At 50.9% G+C, this 23,311-nt stretch overlaps 1 protein-coding gene across 5 annotated transcripts in view; it reads right to left on the minus strand.

The window, feature by feature from the left end:
• SLC6A2 (solute carrier family 6 member 2) overlaps positions 1-23,311 on the minus strand; it is a 64,410-nt gene that overhangs the window by 26,747 nt on the left and 14,352 nt on the right. For 3 of the 5 annotated variants that reach the window (XM_047792208.1, XM_047792207.1, XM_047792206.1), the window contains 5 exons: positions 21,974-22,301; positions 11,103-11,234; positions 10,005-10,087; positions 9,021-9,258; positions 137-275 (listed from right to left, as the gene is read on the minus strand). In XM_047792208.1, coding sequence (XP_047648164.1) covers positions 137-275; positions 9,021-9,258; positions 10,005-10,087; positions 11,103-11,234; positions 21,974-22,301 — 920 coding nt within the window. Of the gene's footprint in view, positions 1-136; positions 276-9,020; positions 9,259-10,004; positions 10,088-11,102; positions 11,235-21,973; positions 22,302-23,311 lie in introns of those variants that run through there. The other 2 variants (XM_047792209.1, XM_047792210.1) reach the window with 2 other exon arrangements.

Raw genomic sequence — 23,311 nt, forward strand, 5'->3', positions numbered from 1 at the left:
ACAAGCTGGGCTGCAAACCCAGGCTGATTCTCTAGCCCCACCTTTGCTTTTCACCAATTACCTGCTTGTAGCTTGAAAAAAAAACACTTTTTTTTTTGAGGCCAACCTCCCAACTGAATGAGAAACAAGATATTACCTTTCCTGATGTCTTCACTCCTTTCCAGAGGCTAAAAAACAGGATGACGACAACGACAATCAGACAGAGTAAAAGCTGCCACTGGGGCAGGCCGATGTCCTGGATCCCACTGCTCTCATGAAGGTGCAGGACGCCACGCCTGCCCGGAGGAGAAGGAGAGGACCAGGGAAGATGGTGTCATCAGGGAAGATGACCAAGGCCTTGACCGTAAGCCAGCCCCCAGGGTAAGCCAGTACATTGACAGAGATGGGTCCAGGCTGCCCCGACCCCCGACCTGTACCATTTGGACCTGCTCCGCACTGTCACAGCCTGTGCCCAGCACTGCCCTGCCCTGGGCCAGCAACTCACCTGAGGAGACGCCCCCACCCAGGGCTACTTTTTAAATATAACGGAAGTCTTCAATGTAACAACAATCTTTTTTTTTCTTTGTTAGGGCTGCACTGGTGGCATATGGAAGTTCCCAGGCCAGGGGTCCAATCAGAGCTGCAGCTGCCAGCCTAAACCACAGCCACAGCCATGCCAGATCTGAGACACATCCATGACCTACACGCTACAGCTCACAGCAACACCAGATCCTTAACCCAAGAAGCGAGGCCAGGGCTCGAACCCACATCCTCATGAATACTGGTCGGGTTCTTAACCCACTGATCACAACGGGAACTCAAAAAAAAATGTGTTTTTTTTTTTTTTCCCTACGCTCATGGCATTTGGAAGTTCCCAGGCAAGGGACAGAACCCACACCATAGCAGTAACAATGCCAGATCCCCAACTGCTAGGTCACCAGGGAACTCCTTAATGTAACAGAATTACACTGAGTGCCACCTGCGGGCCAGGCCCTCAGGCGATGATGGTGAATAAACAGAGGAAAGGTCTCTGTCCTCACAGTCTAAAGCAGCAGATTAAACCAGCCACAGCAGGAGCACCTCATTCCCTCTCTTGAGCCTTTTTCCTCTTCAGCAAAACAGCTCTCACGAGGTTTACATTGCAGAATTCAAAGCAATGCTTAGAACCCAGGAAGGGCTCACACCAATGGTCATTTTAACAGTCATTCTGATTGAGACCCAGCCTTCCAGGATCAGCAAGCATCAGCAAAGCAGCTAAGAAGGGCCTAGAAAACTCAGCCAAGGGACTCAGCGGGGTGAGCTCCACCAAGGGGGTGACTGGTGGGAGAGCAGGTGAATCAAGAGTGAGGGCAAGATGGGGAGAGGGAGGTGTGGACAGGCATACAGAGAACTCTGCAGTGAGCATGCAGGAATGAATGAGCAGAGCTGTGTGGCTGATGAAGGCCCACAAAGACCCACGTTCCCATCCCCAGAACGGCCATCACCTCCCCTGCCCCCAGGCAGGATGGTGTGGCTTTAAGCTACTGGCCCTGCATCACCTGCATCAGCTTCCCCACGCAATCAGTCTCCATGTCTGACCCCCCACCCAAGTCCTATCTCTTGATCTGCTACCGACACCCCCATCCTCATGGCCCTGTCCTAAGCCAGGCCTACATTCTCTCCCTCCAGGACTATGATTAAAAACCTCCCTATCCCCCCACTATCCCAGTCTCTCTGCCCCAGTCAGCGCCCTTAAATCCACAGTCTTTGCTGCCATCCGATCCAGCTGAAGTTGTGTCTTAACTTTGTTACTCTCCTGCCCCCAAATCCTCAGGGGCTCCTTATCACCTAAAACAGCAGTTCTCCCTGAGGGCAGTTTTGCTCTTTGCCTTCCTGGGAACATTTTGCAACATCTGGAGACATTTTCAGCTGTCACAGCTGGAAGGCAGGGAGGGCATTACTAGTATCCAGTGGGCAGAGGCCAGGGATGAGACTAAACATCCAAAATGCACAGGTCAGCCCTCCCTCTGTGACCTAGAATTATCCAGCCCAAGATGTCAAAAGCATCCAGGTTGTGAAATACTGGTCCAGAGGAGAAAATCCTAAGCCTTACAGAATCTGAGGCCTCTCACAATTGCCCTGGAACAACTGCTTCCCCCGGCTCTCCACACCCTGCCTTTGGCTCCTGAGGAGCACCAGCCCCTTGTCATTCTCCAATTCTATGAAACTCTCATGTCTCTGGGCCTTGAAACTGTCTGTTCATTTCCTTCTAGAACACACTTCCTGGCCCAACTTGTCTGCCTGGCACACTTCAATCCCTGCTAGTCTCAACTCAAAATGATGGAGTTCCCTGGTGTCTCAGTGGGTTAAGGATCTGGCATTGTCACTGCTGTGACTCTGGTTCGATCCCTGGCTAGGATCGCATGCCCATGGTGTGGCCAAAAAAAAAAAAAAAAAAATGCCCTGGCTTAGGCCCCTTGTCTATGCTGAGAAGGAGAAAGATAAAGGGGGAGAGACAGAGACAGATGACAGACAGAGAGAGAAAATAAGAACAAGAAGAAGAGAAGGAAGAGGAAGATGGGGAAAGAAGGGAGGAGAAGAGAGGCGGAGCACACGGAAAAAGACTAACAACCAGAATCAGGTACTGAGCTCATCAGACTCTTTTTTTTTTTATTCCCCTGTGGCATATGGAGGTTCCCAGGACAGGGATCCAATCAGAGCTGTAGCCACTGGCCTACGCCACAGCTACAGCAACTCAGGACCTGGGCCGTGTCTCTACCCTACACCACAGCTCACAGCAAGGCCAGATCCTTAACCCACTGAGCCGAGGCCAGGGATCGAATCCACGTGCTTATGGATAGCAGTTGAGTTCGTTACCACTGAGCCACAAGGGGAACTCCTGAATTCATCTGACTCTTAATCTTGCTTCTTCCCACTGCTTTACAGGCCGAGTATAAATGGGTTGATACCCATTTGGCCAATTTGACAGTTAGAATCATGAAAAAAAACAAAACAAAACAAAAAAAACGGCACTGAACCAACAGTGCTTGCCCCAAAACTTGCTAAAATGACTCTAGCATCCAATCAGATGGCCGAGACGGGCCCCAACGGCCCTAGTGACCCACGTGGGTGTGAAATCTGCTTTCAGGGTTGCCGTGATTGTCTAAATATTTCATCAGTGGAAAAGCCAGACTCCAGAGCTGAGTTCCAAGAAAAGGAATGTGAATCCAGACCCCTCCCCTCCAGCAGGCCCAAGCCTTGGGGGTTAGTACAAGCAACTTGGGTTTGTTTTAGCTTTCCAGCAGTTTAATGAAAATGAATCATCGTAAAGTACACGGTCCAAGCCTTCCAAAGCCTACGGGCCAGACAGGCTCAGATCACACTTGACCTTCAAGTGCAGCGGGTTAGTGCTGGGGTGAAGGGAGAGTCCTCTTCCCCACCAGGAACAGGCAGGGGGTATTTGGTCCACGCGCACCAAGGGTGCCCTTTTACAGATAAAGTTACAGAGCGTCCGGGTTTCTTTTAGCCGCGGGCCGTTTGGCTTCAGGCCCGTAGCCTGGGGAGAATTATTGTAGTGTTGTTCCCTTGAATGATGTGTTCAAGCTTAAATGAGAACAAGATGGCAAGAGAAGCGGCCAGCAGACTCTGAGGACAGTGAACAAACGGCCTAACCTCCTCAGGGTTGGCACTGGGAGTCCTATTTGCTGGGTCCCCCATCTGAGGGGAGTCACTGTTTTAAAGCAGAAAGTTTTAGATTAAAAAGGCCATTAGAAACAAACCCAGTGGCAGCTCATGACTTTGAGACTGCGAAGCACACAGAAGCAGCCTCGAGGTGAGAAAGATGTAGGAGAAGCGCTCTGAGATGCCTGCACTCCTGTCCTGCCCGAATACACCCCACCGAGACTCTGATGAGATGGGAGAGGCCCAAAGATGGGAGAGGCCCAAAGATGGAGTGAGAGGCTCAACTCAGCCTGGGTTCAGATCCCAGCTCGGCCACTTCCCTAAAACGTGAACCACTACGTTCTTATCTGCAAAATACAAGACATTACCGGCTCCACGAACTGTGAAGACCAAAGGGACTTGGAGATGAGGAGATGCTTGGTGCCTGGTTCATGGATGCTTGGTATTTAAAAGGATGGAGGAGGGGAGAGGAGGGGAAGGAAGAGAGGGGAGGGGGAGAAGCAGAAAGCTGCTGAAAGAAGCCCTGGATTCTGCTCCCCGCTACATCCCCCAAGCCCCTTCAGCGCCCCTGGCATGAGAATGTCACCCTTTGCCACCATATTCTGCTCAAGCCTGGAGGAAGATTGAGGCTGAAATGAAAGCAAGCTGGGTCTCAAAACCCAGCTCACTTCTCCCTCCTGCTGGGGCAGACCTGCTGGCCCCGAAGATGTTAGAGGAGGAATCAGATAACTAGACTAGAGACGAGGCTATCACTTTCCATTTTAATGTATAAGGACGAGGGTTGCTAAGAGCTAAAAGAAAAATCATGTTTTTTTCCTTTCCCGTGAGATGATAAAGGAGAAAGCACAGAAGCAATTACGTGTATCAGCAGCACCCTCGTCTCCACCATCCTCTACCGTCTCCCAGTGCAAACCACAGCCATAAACCAGGGAGGCCTGAAACCTCCACCTGCAAGTTCCCTGGTGGCTCTGGGATTGTCTGAGGCCACACCCCTCAGGAGAAGAATAAAGGAGACCCCATATTTTCCATGACATGATACTGTAGGCATGTCATCCTGATCCCAGTGAGAATCTTCTTCTGAGAGAGAAGAGGGCAGTGGCTAAGACAGGGGATTTCAACCTTGGCTGGATATTAGAATCACTGGAGGAAATGTTAAAAAATCTCCATGCTCTGGCAGCACCCAGACCAATGACATCAGAATCTCTGGGTGTAGGGTTCAGACATCAGTGTGCTTTAAAGCTCTCCAAGTGGATCTGATGAGCTGCCAATGTTTAGAATCACTTGGCTAAGAGCCTGGACTTTAGAGCCAGACTCCCTGGGTTCAAACCCACTTCAAATGCACAGCTGGGGCATAATCTAAGCTGGATCAATGTTAACTGTGACTATGACAATATTTCGTAAAGATATATCAAGCCATTTGTAATGGCAGGAATGCAACATAACACAGAGGTGAAGACTTCAAGGCTTCGGAGTTACTTCCTCGCAAAGCAGGGCTAGGGTGAGGACAGTGAGGTTCCTGGGGGCCAAGTGTAAGGAGGCGCTCACTCTCCAAGTCCTGCAAGTGCAAACTGCCTGGGGCCAAATCTTGGCTCTGCACGGGACTAGCTGTGAGCCAAGGGCGGGTGATTTACTGTCTCATCTGAAAGATGAAGCTAATATCTGCGGCCTCGTCATATATGCAACGAAGGTAAGAGTCACAGAAAGCTTATAGGGTTGGTGTGAGACTTAACACTGAAATAATACATACAGAGACGTTAGCAGGAAGCCTGACACACAAAGTAAGTGATTAGCTGTTGATCATTAGCCTTTTGGGGAGGAAGACGAGGGTGATGGCATTACTTAAACAGATGCTTGCCGCTTTAAGTAACAGCAGTCCATCAGCTCCTTTGGGGGCTGTAGAGAGATTCTAAATTCTATGGCAACTGTTCTCCCCACTAAATTTCCAAAGCTGCATAACTGTGCACATGCCTGCTGGAAGTCCACAGGAAATGCAGATGGGGCAGTGGACATGCAGGTCCAGGACCTTAGCAAATTCTCTGCCGTGGCTAATTAAGGCTAGTTCCCAGGGCCTGAGAACCCTGGTTCCCTGAGCCCCAGAAGAGTACAGACTTTCCAAAGGCCACCTTTTTTTTTTTTTTTTTTTGTCTTTTTAAGGCCACACCCTGGAGGTTCCCAGGCTAGGGGTTGAATCGGAGCTGTAGCCACTGGCCTACATTACAGCTGCAGCAATGCAGGATCTGAGCCTGTCTACAACCTACACTGCAGCTCACGACAAAGCCAGATGCTTAACCCGCTGAGCGAGGTCAGAGATCAAATCTGCGTCCTCATGGATACTAGTCAGATTCGTTTCCGCTGCACCACGAAGGGAACTCCCTCCAGAGGCCACTTTTAACCACCCCAAGTCTCCTTAGTTCGGCTGCACCAAAACAGCAGGGGTACAAATTGGCTTAAGGAACCCCATTCTCTGGATAATCGGGACTCATTCCCAGGTCTTTGGCTTAGGGAATACATAGGACCAAAGAAGACTGGCCCTAAAGTTTTGTTGGTGGTGAATTTGTGTCTTTTCATTCTCTAGACCTGCATGGTCCAATATGTTCGCCACTGGCCGCATGTGGTTAAATGTAAATGAATGAAAATTACATGAAATTAAGAATTCAAACTTTGCAGGCATACTAGCCACATTTCAACTGCTCAGTAACCACATGGGGCATGTGGCTGCCGCACTGGACTGTGCAGACACAGAACATTTCCACCACCGTGGGAAGTGTCCTGGGCAGCCCCGCTCTAGACCGGCAGCCAGCAAACCATGACCCCCACCCCAAGTCAGGCTGTGCTCATTTAATGATAGTTTGTGAGCTGCAGATGGTTTTTACCTTTTAAAAGAGTAAAATTAAATAAAGAATATGCAAGAGACCTACATGGCCCACAAGACCCAAAATATTTCCTGTCTAATCTTTTCCCAAAAAGTTTTCCCACGCCGCCTCTAGACCATGTGTACCTTGAGAGTGAGTTTTGGGTGGGATTTACCTGTCCTGCTTCACAGCTGGTGACAGGAACTTTCTGCTTATCTGCTAACCCTTGCAGAGGGATGGCTGAAACGGGACTCACCCTGTCAAAGGGATAAAGTCAGCAGATGCTACATTCTGAAAAGAACCCCGTGCAAACAATTTAAATTAGGTAGTTGAAAACAACTGACCATCTCAAGGACATAAAAAGGTGGAGGAGAAGCTGAGAAGATTCAAGGGAGAAACAAAACAAATAATGATGGTGATGGGTGAAAAACACAGAACAGAATAAATACCAAGCAGCCCACACTGATACAAATGAAAAAAAAAAAAAAGAGTCAATGAATGAATGAATAAATAAGGGGAAAGGAAGAACTTTTCAATTAATCTAGAGGGAGTAATGGAACTAGAAATCATTCTTAGACCAGCAAAAGCATAATAATCCTCATTTGCAGGATCATTGAAGGATACTAAGAATTCTGGGCAAAAGTATGATGAGAAATGAGAGACTTGCACAACCTCAAAGTAGCTCCCCAGAAGACATGTACTAATTATAAAGAGAGTAATGTTACCTCTGCCTAGGAGGAAGCTGGCAGATAGCACTTTAACCAAATGGTCAAGTTCAACCTGCCCAGTAACAAAAGTTGGCATCCTGTGCTCCCTGATAGGATGTATCTAGAAGGACACCAAGCTATTTCCAAGTGATTCTTGACAAAAATGTCAAGTTCAGTCTAATCAGGAGAAAACAATGGCCAACTCACACTGAGGGCTAATGTTAGAGAATAACTGATCCAGTGCTCTTCAGAAGTGTCAAGGGCATGACACTCAAGGAAAGACCAAAGGATTCTCACAGATTGGGGGAGACCAAGGGGATGTGACAATGAAAGGTCACATGGGACTCTCGGCTGGATCCAGGACCAGAAAAGGATATTAGTGGGAAAACTGGCAACTCCAAAAACAGTCTTTAGCAGGTTAGTTAACAGCAAGTCCATGCTCACATTCCGATTTCCATCACTGTGCTGTGAAAGGTGCCAGCGTTAGGGGAAGCTGCATGAAGGGTCTGCAGGGGCTCTATGTACTATGTTTGCAACTTTTTTCCATGCTTAATATAATTTCAACATAAAAAGTTTACTTTTCAAAAAAAGACAGTTCTGGAGTTGCCATCGTGGCACAGCGGAAACAAATCTGAGTAGGAACCATGAGGTTGCGGGTTCGATCCTTGGCCTCGCTCAGTGGGTTAAGGATCCGGTGTTGCCATGAGCTGTGATGTAGCTTGCAGACGTGGCTCAGATCTGGCATTGCTGTGGCTGTGGTGTAGACCGACAGCTGTAGCTCCAATTGGACCCCTAGCCTGGGAACCTCCATATGCCTCGGGTACGGCCCTAAAAATCTGAAGAAAAAAAAAAAAAAGACAGTTCTGTTGTCTACCACCAGTCAGTGCCTCTAACACACACATAGTCCAAACAATTGCTCTGAGCTATGCAGAGCTGGCCTACCTCCTGCTTCCTAAATGTCACTCACAAACTCTGGCTACTTATACCCACGGAAGCCCCAGAGACACAGCAGCACAGGGTGGACCAGACGACAGCTTCAGGATCAGATTCCTGTGGGTTCAAGCTGCAGCTCCATCACCTACCAACTGAACCCCTAGAAGTCCCCCTGGCTGACCACATCAATTCTTCTTCTTCTTCTTCTTCTTCTTTTTTTTTTTGTTCTGTCTTTTTAGGTCCACAACCCCTGGAGGTTCCCAGGCTAGAGGTCGAATCAGAGCTGTAGCTACTGGCTTATACCACAGCCACAGCCACACCAGATCTGAGCCGTCTGCGACCTACACCGCAACTCACAGCAACACCGGATCCTTGACCCACTGAGCAAGGCCAGGAATCGAACCCACATCCTCATGGATACCAGTCAGATTCATTTCCACCGAGCCATGATGGGAACTCCTGTGACTGCATCAATTCTTAAGACGCCTCCTCAAAGAAGCCCTCCCTGACCACCGGAGCTAAAGTCCCTTTTCCCTCCATAGTCACTATGTAGCACATGCCTGGTTTTAGCTCCTTAAAAGCACCTACACTCCCTCAAATGTGTTTTATTTCCTGAAGGTCATGACCATTCCGTCAAGTGTTCCTGCTTCCTTCCTGTTTCGCTGGTGAGTCTCCCCCCACCACTCCACCCCAGAACACAAGCTCCTCCAGCTGGTCCATGGCCGTATCCTCAGCTCCTGGACAAGGTCAGGCCTGTGGTGGCTGCTCAGTACATGTTACAATGACGGGAGTTACAAACTCTTGTGGTTTTCCTTAGCGTTTGGCTCAGGTCCTGCCCAGCCCGGGTCCCGGTGTGCCCATGTGAACAGGACGAGGGGTGATGACTTACTCATAAAACTCTGCAGCCGGCGTGAACTTGTACTTGGAGTACTTCGTGTGGTTGCCCAGCACAGAGCTGTTGAGCAGCTTGGGGTCGGTGCAGTTGGGGCTGTTCCAGGCGTGGCCGCAGTCAGTCCAGGGCAGGTGAAGGGTGAAGGAGGAGAAGAGGTAGTAGAGCGACCAGGCAATGATGACATTGTAGTAGAAGCCAACGTAGAGGGCGATGAGGATCACAGCGTAGCCAACTCCTGGGCAGGGGGCAAAGGGGGTCAGGCAGGGGCTGCCCACCCCACAGGCACCACTCACAGGGAGCTGCTCCAGTCACCTCACCGCCCAACCCCCACACCTCTCTTTTTCTGTAGCAGACTGTCAGAGCCCTACTTAAATCCCTAGGCACCCGCTATCCCTTTGCCTGATGCCACTTGAGCCCCTTCTGCCCACACATCAGGCAGGGAGGAAGTGCCAGCACCATCATGCCAGGGAGCAGCGGGGGCAGGTGCTGGAGCGTAAATATCCCAGCTCCCCAGCCCCTTGGGCAGGAGGACACTGAGGCAGGATAACATTCTCTCCCAGTGAGATGAAGCCCCTCGCCCATGGGAGAATTGCTTTACTGGCTGTCTTCCCTTCCCTATTTGCTACTGATGCTTCCTGGGGTCCCCTCCCAAAATAACTCCTTACTCTGAAATCCTTGTCTCAGGACCTGCTTCTGGAGAAGCCCAAATAAACACTCCCTTATCAGAGGGGTCTTCTCCGGGTCCTGCCTCGTAGGCCAAACTCATTTTCCTGAATGTGTCAGAAGCCCCTTGGGGGCTAGTTCTATGGTTTTTTGGCCATAGTAGACGTGTGTGTGTGTGTGTGTGTCTGGCATGCATAGCATTGCTAAAGGCCTTAAAGAAATTCTTAGCATGTGAGGTCTGGATGAGGTTAATCTCTCACTTCCTTGATCTAGATGTAGACACATGACTGAGGCCTGGCCCATCAGAATTCTCCTTACCCATAACCGCAGAGATTGGCTGAGAGTTGGGCATATGACTCCAGTCAAACCAATGAAAGTCTTCTCTGGGATGTTTAATGAAGCTATAAAGATATAAGGTGTTTTTGTTCTGTCATTATTAAACTTGGAATTTTTTAATCTTGTTGATGATAGCCATCTTTGCTAGCACCTGAGGAGAATGTGGCTGACACTGTTGCTAACACAGAATAAAAGAGCCTTGAAATGGAGGTTCTGAAAAACATTATTCCAGCACCTGGATCAAGCTGTACCTGAAGCCAAAGAAATTCCTGTAATATAGGCCAACAAATTCTCTTTTGTATTAAAGGCAGTATGAGTGGTATTTTCTGGAAGTTAAACAAAGAAATCCTAAAAAATACATGTGTCATATAAGCCTCTTACATACCAGCCTGTACCTACTACAGGCTGGAAGTACTTAGGAGACACAGGAAGTACTTCGAAGACATGTGCTAGCCAAGAGGCTCATAGGAGTCACACTGGCCCTCATTGCTATATGGGCCTGGTTCTCTAACCAGTGCTTGGGAAATGCAAATTCTTACTCCACACTCTTCTCACAGTTGTACAGGGGCTAAGAAATAGCAGTTGCCATAGCCACTTTCTCCGTGTGTACTTTAAGTCCAAATCCAAGCAGGCTCTGTCTTATATCCAGATGTAATCAATTAGTTATGGCTGTTGTATTAAGGATCATGAGGCAGTTTCCTGACTTAGAGAAAGACGTGTGATCAACTGATAATGTCTACCATGGGAGCAAGAGGGGTGAGTAGTGGTACATGTGCTGGATACATCTGACATGGTTATGAATATTTTCCATACATACAGGAAAGCAGCCTCCCTCTGATCACTTAGCTGTAGGGCCTAGACTGGAGCCCAGATTTCCAGACTTTGCAGGCTAAAGCCGTCCCTGACACACCAAATGCACTCCATGTAACTTTGAATGGTGGATGCACCTGACTTTGTCAGCACCTGTAAATCCCACGAGACAGTTGGTCTACTGCAGATCCCATCTTTGGGGCAGATTCTCCAGGGACACATGAAAGTCTGCAAACAACCTTTGACCCTCCCCCCAGACTCTTTCTTTACCTTTGAAGAGTGGACAGATCTTCCACACGGTGGCTGCCCCCTCCCTGTTGTACTGGCCCAGAGCCAGCTCCATGTAGAACAGGGGCATCCCAGCGATGATGAGGAACAGGGTGTATGGGATCAAGAAGGCACCTGGAGGACACAGAGGCAGAGCGTGAGCCCCTAGACCCCCGCCCAGCCTGGAGCCTGCCCCCTCAGAGTGTGCAGATCAATGCCAGCCAGAGCTGTGAGCATCCTCATTCGTCTGTCACCTGGCCATTTCCCAGGGGATGTCTTATGGTAGGTAAATCAGGGTAATGAATACAAATAATCATAACATACTAACAAGTTACAGCAGTAGTTATTATCATAATCATCAGAATGAGGTTCTGGGCTCAAATTAGTAAAATCTGGGTTCATCAAAGCTCAATAGGCTTGGAGTTCCCATTGTGGCACAATGGAAATGAATCTGACTAGGAACCATGAGGTTGCGGGTTCGATCCCTGGCCTTACTCAGTGGGTTAAGGATCCAGTGTTGCCATAAGCTGTGGTGTAGGTCGCAGATACAGCTTGGATCCTGCGTGGCTATGGCTGTGGCATAGGCCGGCAGCTATGGCTCTGATTTGACCCCTAGCCTGGGGACCTCCACGTGCAGCGGGTATAGCCCTAAAAAGCAAAAAAAAAAAAAAAAAAAAAAAAAAAAAAAACGCCAAAACCTAAATAGGCTTGCTTCTGAAAAAGAAAGACAAATACCATATGCTATCACTTATATGTGGAATCTAAAATATGGCACAGATGAACCTGTCTACAGAATAGAAACAGACTCACAGACATGGAGAACAGACTTTTGGTTGCCAAGGGGGAAGGAGAGAGAGTGGGATGGACAGGGAGTTTGGGGTTAGTTGATGCGAACTATTCATTTAGAACGGATAAGCAACGAGGTCCTACTGGATAGCACAGGGAGCTATATCTAATCACTTGTGATAGAACACAATGGACGATAAAAAGACTGTGTGTGTGTATATATATATGACTGGGTCACTTTGCTGCACAGCAGAAATTGATAGACTATTGTAAATCGACTATAATAAAATATTTTTTTTAAATAAGCTTGTTTCTTGCAGGACCCTCCTAGCCTTTGATGTACATGCACACACCGTGAAGCGCCATGAGCAGGATTCCAGGTACAGTCTTGTCAAATTGATTTCAACACAGAACCTGTTCTTTCCTGAGTCACCACTCTAGGCAATGCCAATCACCCCAAATTCTTCCTCTTATAGGTCAGGAAATGAGACCAGAGGAGAAGTGACAGTGCCCAAAGTTAGTGCAGGACTGAGTTTTAATTGCGCTCATTGTCTCTATCAGTTTAAGGTCACCTGGGCATCCCCAAACATGGATTGTCCTTGGTTTCACATCGACTCACAGCCATCATCAGACAGGGTCATTATTTCCCCCTGGGAGACACTGAAGACAAGTTGAATTGGTGTTGTTGGCATTCCGCTAAGTGACAGGAGCAGGATTCAGATTCTTGTCTTCTGAACGCTCAGGCTCACTCTGTTACTGGCGGCCGAAGGTAAATAAACACCAGAGCAGAGAGGCCAGAGGCTCAAGTCTCTAGCTGGAGAAGACGCCCACCCAGAGCACTGCTGAAACTAGAGGGTGCCCATGGCCATGGGCAGCAACAAATCCCTGGGAGAATTCCTGGTAGCATTCGGCACCTCTGAGTTGCAGAGACAGTTCTGGGTATGCCCAGTAGCCTGGGGTGAGCTTAGCACACTATGATACCGGGCCATGACTCACGGGGATCCATGCTATGTCAGCCCAGGCTGCAAGCGTGACCAAAGAAAAATGCCAGCTCCTTAGCCTGATGCAGCTGGAGGTGGCCAGGCTGGATCCACACTCCTCCTGTCACTGGCCTTTGGCTGAGAGGCCGTAACCTTGGAAACCAAACACTTCCTGACCCGCGCAAGAGAAGAAAGAGCAGAAACCTGGGAATATTGAACGATGATATTAGGAATCTAATAGTCCCTGCTTTGTTCTAGGCACTTTCCATGCACCTTCTCATGCCATCCTCAACAACAACCTTAAGACACAATTATTACTACCTCCATTTTACAGATGTGGAAACTGAGGTTTTAGGCTAGCACAGAATTGGGGCAACGTCACATGCATCCAATGTCAAACTCACCCAGCTACTCACTCAGTCTCCATTTTCCTCCCCAGGCTTCTTCTCAGGAAGCCCAGAGGTCTTAGGGGCAAAGCAGGAAGCCCAGAGGTCTTAGAGGCAAAGCAGGAAGTTTTGGCCCCAGTGCTCTGAGATGCAGTCCTGCAGCAGGAGATGGACCAGCAGAGTGGGCAGCAGGGAAGAAACAACTAGAAAATGAGTACTGGACAGCTCTGATCCCATTTACCCTACCCAGAAACCATCTGAGGTAGCAACCACTGCACCCATTTTTCAGAGGAGGAAACTGAGGCTTAGAGAAATAAAGTGACTCATCTAAGTTTACCCAACTGCACAGTGATATATCTGGAACTGAAACCCAGGTCTGCCTGGCTCCAGAGCTCCAGAGCCATTCTCAACATAAGCTGCCAGTTCCAGAACATCCCAGCCAAGGGGATGGACATGAGTCGGAATAAAGTCTCAGGGAAGCATGTTCTGAAACTGGGAATCTGAGCCCAGCTGAGCCGCCTGGTCTGCTGGTCATGGGCTGGTTCCACACTCCAGCCCCAGGCTGGACTTTGAAACAGTCACATGTTAATCTCCCTATTCCCCTCCGTCCTCATTTCTTGCTTTCAGCCTCCACCCTTCTCTCTCCCGACCCAGAGAGGGCTGGTCTGGCACCAGAACCCATGTCTGTCCTCATCACTGAGAGCAATGCTGGTGATGCTGATGGAAGTCAGGGGTGATGGTGGTGACGGTGGAGTTGGTAAAAGTAACAGTACCGTTAATAAATGGCATCTCATGTTGGCCAGTTTTCTCAACTCATAATAAAGCCAAGCCTCACAGTAAGTTTCGGCATAATTGCTTCTTTAAAATCATCCCTGAGAGATAACTGCCACCAACCAATCCCATTTAAAAGATGAGGAAACTGAGGCTTTAAAAGGTCAAGTTGTCCAAATTAGTACGTATGCCGCTTGGCTTTAAACCTGGATCTGTCTGAGCCTGGACTCTGCCTTGTGGTCAATCTGCCACTGCCCTTGGGGGCCTGGAGCCCGAAGAGGAAGAGAAAGGGACATATTAGACTGTTAAACAGGCCTGAAGGCTGAAGTCGATGGCCCAAAGGATAACAGAAGGAAAAAGCCAGGAGTTCCAGCTCGGGTCCTGGCGCCATGGTTTCCTGCTGGCGACTACATATTGTCTTCCACTACCTGAAGAAAGAGCAATGTCAGCCAATTCACCCAGGCATCTCGTGCTGGCCAATTTTCTCAACTCTAAGACGTCTGGGTGGCACCGCCAACAGGTAGGTAAATTGCCCAGTTTGAGATTCATCTCCTCTTGTGCTGGCTGGGAGTCCCAGGAAAGGAAGAGGAAGAAAGGTGGGTCTGCACAAGCCTAAGACTTTACCAAGTGTTTTTGATGTGGGCCAGCCAAAGCTTCAGGTGGAAACAGATCCAACGCTCAAGAATGATGCAACAGGAGTTCCCGTCCTGGCTCAGTGCTTAGCGAATCTGACTAGGAACCATGAGGTTGCGGGTTCAATCCCTGACCTTGCTCAGTGGGTTGGGGATCCGGCATTGCCCTGAGCTGTGGTGTAGGTTGCAGATGCGGCTCAGATCCCACGTTGCTGTGGCTCTGGCGTAGGCCGGTGGCTACAGCTCCAATTCGACCCCTAGCCTGGGAACCTCCATATGCCTCGGGAGCGGCCCAAGAAATGGCAAAAAAAAAGATATACACACACAAAAAAAAGAATGATGCAATGCTGGGTAGAAAATGAAAACCAGAAAGCTGCCCAGTGGCTAGCACCTTATTCTAAAAGAGGACATTGACCCAAGTCCCCTTGAAGAAAGATCTGGAGAAAACCAGGGCAGAGCCGAAGAGTCAGAAAAGGTTTCAGGGGGCCTGAGGTCAGCTGAGGCTGCTTCTCCTGGAAACAGCCCAGCAGCAGCTCCTGAGAAACCAAGGCTGGCTGCAAACTTCCTAGAAGGTCCTGCTCTGCAAAGCCCATAACTGTCGCATTCCCAGAGCCCTGCCTCATCTCCTTGGGTGGCGGGACCAGCTGCAACCAGCCTCATGCAGGACTGGAGAGCTGGGCGCCTCTGGGGCTTTAAGCCCAGAATCCCAGCCCTGGAATGCTCCGACTGTGCAGGTGCTGGGCTGACAGAGCCAGACCTGAAGAAATGCAGGCAGGGCACATCCCCTGAGGGGCTCAGCTCCTGGGACTCTCCAACCTCCACACACGTACACAAGGGCACACCTGTACATCCTTGTGCAGGGTGCACTCAGACTCCGGCATGTCATGTCAAAACATTTGCACGAACGCAGGAGGAAAAGATCATCTACTGAGAATGCGACTCTGACCAGGGCACTGAGTTAGAACAGCATCCATCCAGCACACGATGCCTGCCGCGTCACCAGTAGAGAGGAAGCCTACTGTCACAGAGGGGGTTCTGGAACCCTCTATGCAAATGCCAGGTCCTCAGAAAGGGAAGCCTGAGTGTTCCCATAATGGCTCAGCAATAGAGAATCTGACTAGCATCCACGAGGATGAAGGTTCGATCCCTGGCCTTGCTCAGTGGGTTAAGGATCCGGCGTTGCCGTGAGCTGTGGTGTAGGTCACAGGTGCAGCTCCGATTAGACCCCTAGCCTGGGAACCTCCGTATGCTGCAGGTGCAGCTCTAAAAAGACAAATAAATAAATAAATAAATACAAAGAAAGGAAAAAAAGGAAGGCCAGTGGTCACTCAGTTCAGAATGGGAAGTGCTGCAGCGGACCCCAGGCAGGTGACAAGGACCCCAGGAGAGGGGAGGGAACACCTGTGGGAAGGGGCTCAACATGAGGTGGCGTGGCCCACCCAGGCCTGGTGGGGAACCGGGGCTTGTGATCAGAAAGGGGCTGTGGGGGAGTTCCCGTCGTGGCGCAGTGGTTAACGAATCCGACTGGGAACCATGAGGTTGCGGGTTCGGTCCCTGCCCTTGCTCAGTGGGTTAACGATCCGGCGTTGCCGTGAGCTGTGATGTAGGTTGCAGACGCAGCTCGGATCCCGCGTTGCTGTGGCTCTGGCATAGGCTGGTGGCTACAGCTCCGATTCGACCCCTAGCCTGGGAACCTCCACATGCTGTGGGAGCAGCCCAAGAAATAGGAGAAAAAAAAAAAAAAAAGAAAGGGGCTGCGGGAAGGAAGTGTGGGGGACGGGGTGGTCCCTGGAGACCCAGGGGACCGGCTTTCCAAACTGTGGAGGGCAGGATTTCTCAAACTGTGAACTCTGGCCACATCCTGATAAATTAAGAAGTGTTACAAATTACAGGTGTTTGAGATGATCAGAGCTATATTGATAAGGGAATCTAACCCAGAGTGGAAGAACAGAGTGGAACCTCGCCTCCCTGATTTGGGATATAGCACCTCCAACAACAGAATCTAAGCTGACATTAACGCATAGAACATCTACAATAGACTGTGAGCTCCCTAAAGGCAAGAATTGACTTTTGCTATCTCTATATTCCTGGCATATGATGGGCATTTAGTAAACGTTTTGGGTTTTTTTTGTTGTTGTTGTTGGTTAAATAAATGGATCCTGGCAGTGACTCATGCAGAGATGCAGCTAATGAAAGCCCCAGGGCCTTTCTCGTGTGTGCTGTGGCCTAATCCTTACTTAGTTGGGTTTGGGACCTCAGGGCAGGATGTAACATTTACCCCTATGAAATCCCATCTTGTTGGAAACAGCCCCTCTAGATCTTTCTAGTCAGCTCAGAGCTGTGGGTCAAATCATGCTGGTGATGCCAGATCACGGTCTCCACTCCAGCCCCTGATGGATGCCTCATTCCTGCAAATTTAGCCAGAGGGCCACACCAGCTGGCTGGCCCATGTGCACTTGAGCTGAACAATCAGTGCCGGCTTGGCAAGCTCAGGGTGTCGACAGCCCCCTGCAGCCTGGCCTAATGTGAGAGCATGGAGTTTGCAAACTCCTGCCCTTTCTACCAGCCACCGCCTCTCATTGGCTTCAAGAACCCAGATATTTTGGCCTAGGTAATTCTCAGAGGCCTGTGGGTACCAGAGAACCTCAGCCCACTTGGGGAAGGAAGGGAACATCACTTGGGACCCAGAACTACATATTTCGGGGGACCGTATATAGGACGATCAAGCCCCATTTTCCAGGTCAGGAAACTGCAGTAGGGTAACTTTAGGCTGTGAGAGACCCTGGGCTCAAGTATGACTATTCTCCAGCCTTATATCCCTTTATCAACTTCTTCTTAGAATTTTCTGCTCCTTTCAAAATCAGGATCCTGCCCTACTCCTAGATCTAGCTTGAGTCTAGCAGTTAAAAGTCATTGAACAATAAAAATAACAATAATGGAATTCTCTTGTGGTGCAGTGGGTTAAGGATCTGGAATTTTCATTGTCACTGCAGTTTTTGATCCCTGGCCTGGGAATCCCATATGCCACAGGCACAGCCGAAAAAAAGGAAAGAAAAAAATAATAATGACAACTTCATTTATCGGGCCCCTACTAAGTGCCAGACACTGTTGTGATACTTTGCCTACAGTATCTCTAATGTTCTATCACCCTGTGGGGAGATGCAGTTCTTTTCCTTTTCTTCACATGGGAACTGAGGTCCAGAAGTGATTCGTCCAAGGCCACCTTTCCAGGAAATGTCAGTCTCAGATTCAAACTCAGGTCTGTCTGAACCTAAAGGACATCCTCCTGACAGATCAGAGCTGTCAGCCAGACACATCTTTAATAGAAGCCGTCATTCCTGTTTATTTGTTTTTTGTCTTTTGAGGGCCCCACCCATGACATTTAGAGGTTCCCAGGCTAGGGGTCGACTTGGAGCTGCAGCTGCCGGCCTACACTGCAGCCACAGCAACTTGGGATCTGAGCTGCATCTTGGACCTACACCACAGCTCACGGCAACGCTGGATCCTTAACCCACTGAGCGAGGCCAGGGATCGAACCCATGTCCTCATGGATGCTAGTCGGGTTTGTTAACCACTGAGCCACGATGGGAACTCTAGGAGCCATCATTTATAAAGGATAATTCACAGTGGTCTCTTCCCTGGCAGGGAGGCAGACACGAGGACAAGATCGATCTGTCCACTCTTCCCCAGGGACCGGCACAGGCCAGGCCCAAGGCCACAGGAGCAGAGGAAGAATATAGGACCCTGGAAAGAACCCCACTGCCTGCCACTGCCTCCTGTTTGAGAAGGTACTGAACAAAGCCTTAGAATTTCTAAATGACTTTTCCTGACAGAAGCCACCTGCACCCATGCCTCCTAAAAGCTGACTTACGGGAAGATATTCAGATGGATTGATCTTTCCCAGTAATTCACTCGAAAATATTAGCCAGGGGCCTAAACTATTGGCATTTCTATCGTTTCAAAACATCCTCCAGTGTGAACAGCTGGACTTGGAAGTTATCGTATTAATACTGGCACCGGGGAGTTCCTGTTGTGGCTCAGCGGTAACAAACCTGACTAGTATCCACAAGGACATGGGTTTGATCCCTGCCGTTGCTCAGTGGATGAAGGATCCTATGTTGCTGTGAGCTGTCGGGTAGGTCACAGACACAGCTCAGATCCTGCATTGCTGTGGCTGTGGTGTAGGCTGGCAGCTGCAACTCCAACTCAACACCTAGTCTGGGAACTTCCATATGCTGTAGGTTCAGCCCTGAAAGACCAAAAAAAAAAAAAAAAAAAAAAAAGTACTGGCATCAGAAGGACATGCAGGCTGTTAAATAACAGGGTGTATGAGTCCTGGCTTAGGTGCAGTGCTGAGCCAGGGCACTGGAAGAGGATGGATCTTGGGGGTCATCCAAGCTCACCTCCAGCTAGAGCAGGGAACTCGAGCTCAGGGATGGTGAGAGAGATGGGATATGAACTTGGGTCTTTTGGCTGCTTCTACCATTACAAGATATCCCCCTGCTAACCCGCTCACCCATCTCTAGGGCTGACTTTATAATTGCTGGATGAGAACTGATCCACAAGGAGCAGCCAAGAGGTCTCAGTAGAGACAAATTCCAGAAGGGGCCAGCTGAGCATCCTCTGGAGGGGTGAGGAGTAAGTTAGAATGGGAGCTGCCTCAGACTTTGAGATGCGGGGATGCCCTGCTCCACTGTGTCAACCATTGGACCTCCTGGCCAGAAATAGAAATTCACTGGCATAACTAACTTCCCCATCCCGTAGCCTGCCAATCAAGGTCTCCATAGCCTGGCCCCAACTTGCCCATCCACCCTTATCTCTCCCGGCTTGCCCTTCAGCCCAGCTGCACTCCTAAGCTCTGAGATGATCCCACCAGCATTCTCACACAGCGAGAACACCCCCTCCCCTCCAGGGGCTTATCCAGGCCCCACGCATCCCAAGGATCTGAGCTCCAACCATAGCCCACCTCCTTCGAGTCTTCTAAGCAGCCCCTCCTCAGGCCCTTAGAGCACGTGACACCTCTCCCATCCATCTCCTACACCTTCCTAACGATATGAATAAGAAGCGCCAGCTACCTTTCACTAAGGCCATACATCATGCCAGACCCTCCCCGGGTATTACCGCAGTTAGTCCTCCCAACAACCCTCTGAGTTGAACACCATTATTTCCACTGGACAGATGAAGGAACCGAGGCTTGGAAAGTTGCAATGTGACACAGTTAGACACTGGAACCCAGGACCCCAAGGCCAAGGTTCCTCGTCTCTAGGTGCCGACCCCACCAGCTACCACGCTGCCTCACTTTGTTAGTTCCTGCTGGGGAGGGGTGGGTTCTGCTGTTCCTGGGCGGGCATTAGGTCTCAGAGGGCTTGGAACATTTCATTAATTTATTTATTCAACAGAAGTGTGTCCGTCACCTTCTATCTGTTCCTAGGATCTAGCCCTTATCTTGGGCATTCGAAATGCAGGCATGAAAAAGCCACTGTCTCTGCTCTCAATGTGACCCACAGAGACAAATGACTAGACACCTCGGGATGGGTGATGTGTAGGGCTAGTAAGCCTAGGCAAGGGGGCTTCTGGGCAATTTCACCTAAAAATTGGAACGTGTGACAAATCTGCTGCGTTCTGTGCCCTGGGTGCCTGGTACCCATCGCCTTCATACAGCAGGCACTCTCAGTTGGTGGCCATGGCCAAGTGAGTACACAGTGTCAGTGAAAACCCCAGAAACATCCATCTAGCTGATGTGTCCAGTTGGCCATCTGGGGTGCTTTTAGTTTCAACAATCATAACAATGGAAATGATGTGTAGCAGCCTGACAACGAAGTCCTTAGGTGACTAGAGGTCCTGACAGGCAGAAGTGGTGGTTAATACATCTCGGAGAGCCCCACGGAGCCCAGCACGGTGCCTCATGCCAGAAGGAACCCAATAAATATTACTGATTAATGACAAAGGCTTCCGCTGTCTAGGGACACACAGCCTCAGACAGTCATGGAGGACGTGTCCTAAGTTCTCCTAGTCTGTCTTTCATTCCTCATCTCCTTGTCTTCAAAAATACAGAGAATCTGCATGTCCTCCTGCCTTAGGTCCAAAGGGGCAGAACCATTAAACCTGACCAGAAACCCTGGAGAAGCTACAACCACCAAACAAGGAAAATGTTCACCTCTGGATCATCTGTTTCCCATCCCTCACCCAAAGCCAGTGTCCAGAGCACACAATGAAGCAAACAGCAGGGTCCTAGACCCTATGGGACAAGGTCATGAGCTTTCCTTCCAGCTTCAAACCCTCACCCTGCCTCCCTCTGACCCCCTGGAGTCCAAAGCCAGAGCCCCTACCAGGCAAATGACCCAGTGAATAGAGAAAGGTTTCTGGAGCGGGTGGGGGACTTCTTCCTCTAGGTCATTTTTCCAGGCTCTCTGCAGGGTACTCCTGAGCTCGTCCCAGCCAAGGAGGGGGGGGGGGGGCACGTCTGGGGTGATTTGGGCAAAAGGTCTCAGGAAAGAGCCGGGGCTTTTAGGCCCCAGTGTCCTGCCCTCCCTGGGCTGCTTCCCCCAGGACTCTGCCCCCTGACGGGCTGTTGTGGATCCTGAGGCTCTCATCCCAGGAGAGGCAGTAATGTCACCCAGCAGAGGGAGGGGGAGAGAGCCTGGCTGCTGGATTGGAGTCTCCTCCAGTCCCTTCTCCCACTCCACACTGCACAGTGGCCAGGACCCCAGGAGGCAGAGGCTTCATCCCAATCATCCCGGCCTCCTGTCTCAAGGATCAGGCCAGTTCTTGGTACCCACTGACCCCATGCCACCTAGGCTGTGCTCTCTGGTCCCTCCAGGCAAACAACCACCAATCCGACAGTGGCGTTCTCTGCCGCTAGCTATTCTTTGTGCATCTCTGTACCAAAGTTTGTGTCCCCAGGAGTGCAGGGCCTTTCAAGTGCCTTCAGGGAACTCAAGCCCTCTATCAAACTCAGAGTGCTGGAGTTAGGGTCACCGCGTGCCTCGCTGTCACATCCTGTGCACTTCCTGTGCCCCGTCAAGAGCTCTTCAAATATCCCCTTTCCTCCCAAGGACCATCAAAAAGTCAGTGTTCCTCACTTAACCTGTTGCCCTTCCACGCATGCCCCTATCACTGGCCAAGGTCATGCCTGGAGTTCCCTCTTCCACGTGGGACTCCAATCCTTTTCCCATGAGCCCTGTCTAGTGCCTTTCTGTGCCCCAGACTTGCCCTTCTGCCTCCTCTTCTCCTCCTGTGTGTATCCCAGCTCCTCTCCTGGCCACTGATGCGGACAGGTAGCCTCCCAAGTCCAAACCCCAGCCCTCCAGGGTGCTCACCGCCACCATTCTTGTAGCAGAGATAGGGGAAGCGCCACACGTTGGCCAGGTCTACGGCGTAGCCGACCACCGACAGTAGGAAGTCGATCTTCTTGCCCCAGGTCTCCCGAGGCTGCTCTTCCCGGTCGCGGGACGCCAGGAGGCACTGGACGCCGTTGCGCTCTTTCACCACCAAGAGCTCCGCAGCTTTGCGTTTCCGCGGGGGCTGCTCGGACCCTGGGCCCGATCCGCTGTTCTCGGGCTGCACCTGCGGGTTCATTCGCGCCAGAAGCATGGGTGCGGCTGGCAAGAGGGGCGTTAGCGGTACTGGGGACACGCCGAGGCTCTGCTGGAATCAAAGGAAAAGATATGGTCACTGTGCCATTCCACCCTGCCTGTGCTTCCCAAGACCTCCCGGGAGCGCCGGGACACTGTGGTCCGCGCGCGCTGAGCGGACGCGGGAATGCCAGAAAAGGGCGTGCGTCTGTTGGAAAAATTTGGAAACAGAGGTAGTAGCGCATCCAGCTGGGACGGAACTTAGAGGTGGAGACCGCCCCAGCTGCCCTGGGGATCCCGCTTGGGACCCTGCAGCGCTTCCCATTATGCCTGCTTCCTCTCGCCACCATCCCCTCACCAATGGCGGGGTCTGGACACACCGAGGCTGAGGTTTCCCAGGGCGGTGACTCAGCCCGGTGGAGCTGGCTGTCCCTAAACCCAGCTCGGGTCTGGGTCACCTTCCACAGCCTCAGGAGCCTTTCCGTACACTTATATCTCCGCACTTCAAACTCGCTTGCACCCTAGCTCTGCGCAGCTCTACCTCAGCCTTCCTGGCACACCTAGCTCGGTCCCGCGCTCAGGGTGCACTCACGTGTCTGGCAGCTACGGGATCCCGGGTGCCGTGCGCCCTGTCTGTCTGCCTCGGACCCTCTTAGCCTCCCCAGGCTGTGGGGCTCGGGCTGGGGCTGGGCTCTGACGCGTGGCGCTCGGGCGCGGCCCGAGGAGCGCGGAAAGCAAGCGTGGGGCGGCCGGTGGGCGCGGGCTGGTTGGTTCTGACCGCGACGGGCGGGGGCCGGGCTGGTAATGTAGCCTGCGCCCCAGGTAACGCGCCGATTGCATTAACCCAGCGCCGGTCCCGCTCTGTCTGGAGCCCGTTAGCGCTAATGGAGACTGACAGCGCGGCCGGGGATGGGCAGGGGCGGGGGCGCGACGCGGGCTCAGGGGACGGCTGGAGTCCCGCTCCTAGCGACTTGTGGGACCTGGTCGTCCATTCCCTTTCCAGCACGCCTTGGGATAGCAGACTCGGCTCCCCAGGGCACCAGGCTCTGACCTCCGAGCACAGGAAGAGGGCGAGACCCCCAG

This window comes from Phacochoerus africanus, chromosome 8, assembly GCF_016906955.1.
Source record: "Phacochoerus africanus isolate WHEZ1 chromosome 8, ROS_Pafr_v1, whole genome shotgun sequence".
Lineage (NCBI taxonomy): Eukaryota > Metazoa > Chordata > Mammalia > Artiodactyla > Suidae > Phacochoerus > Phacochoerus africanus.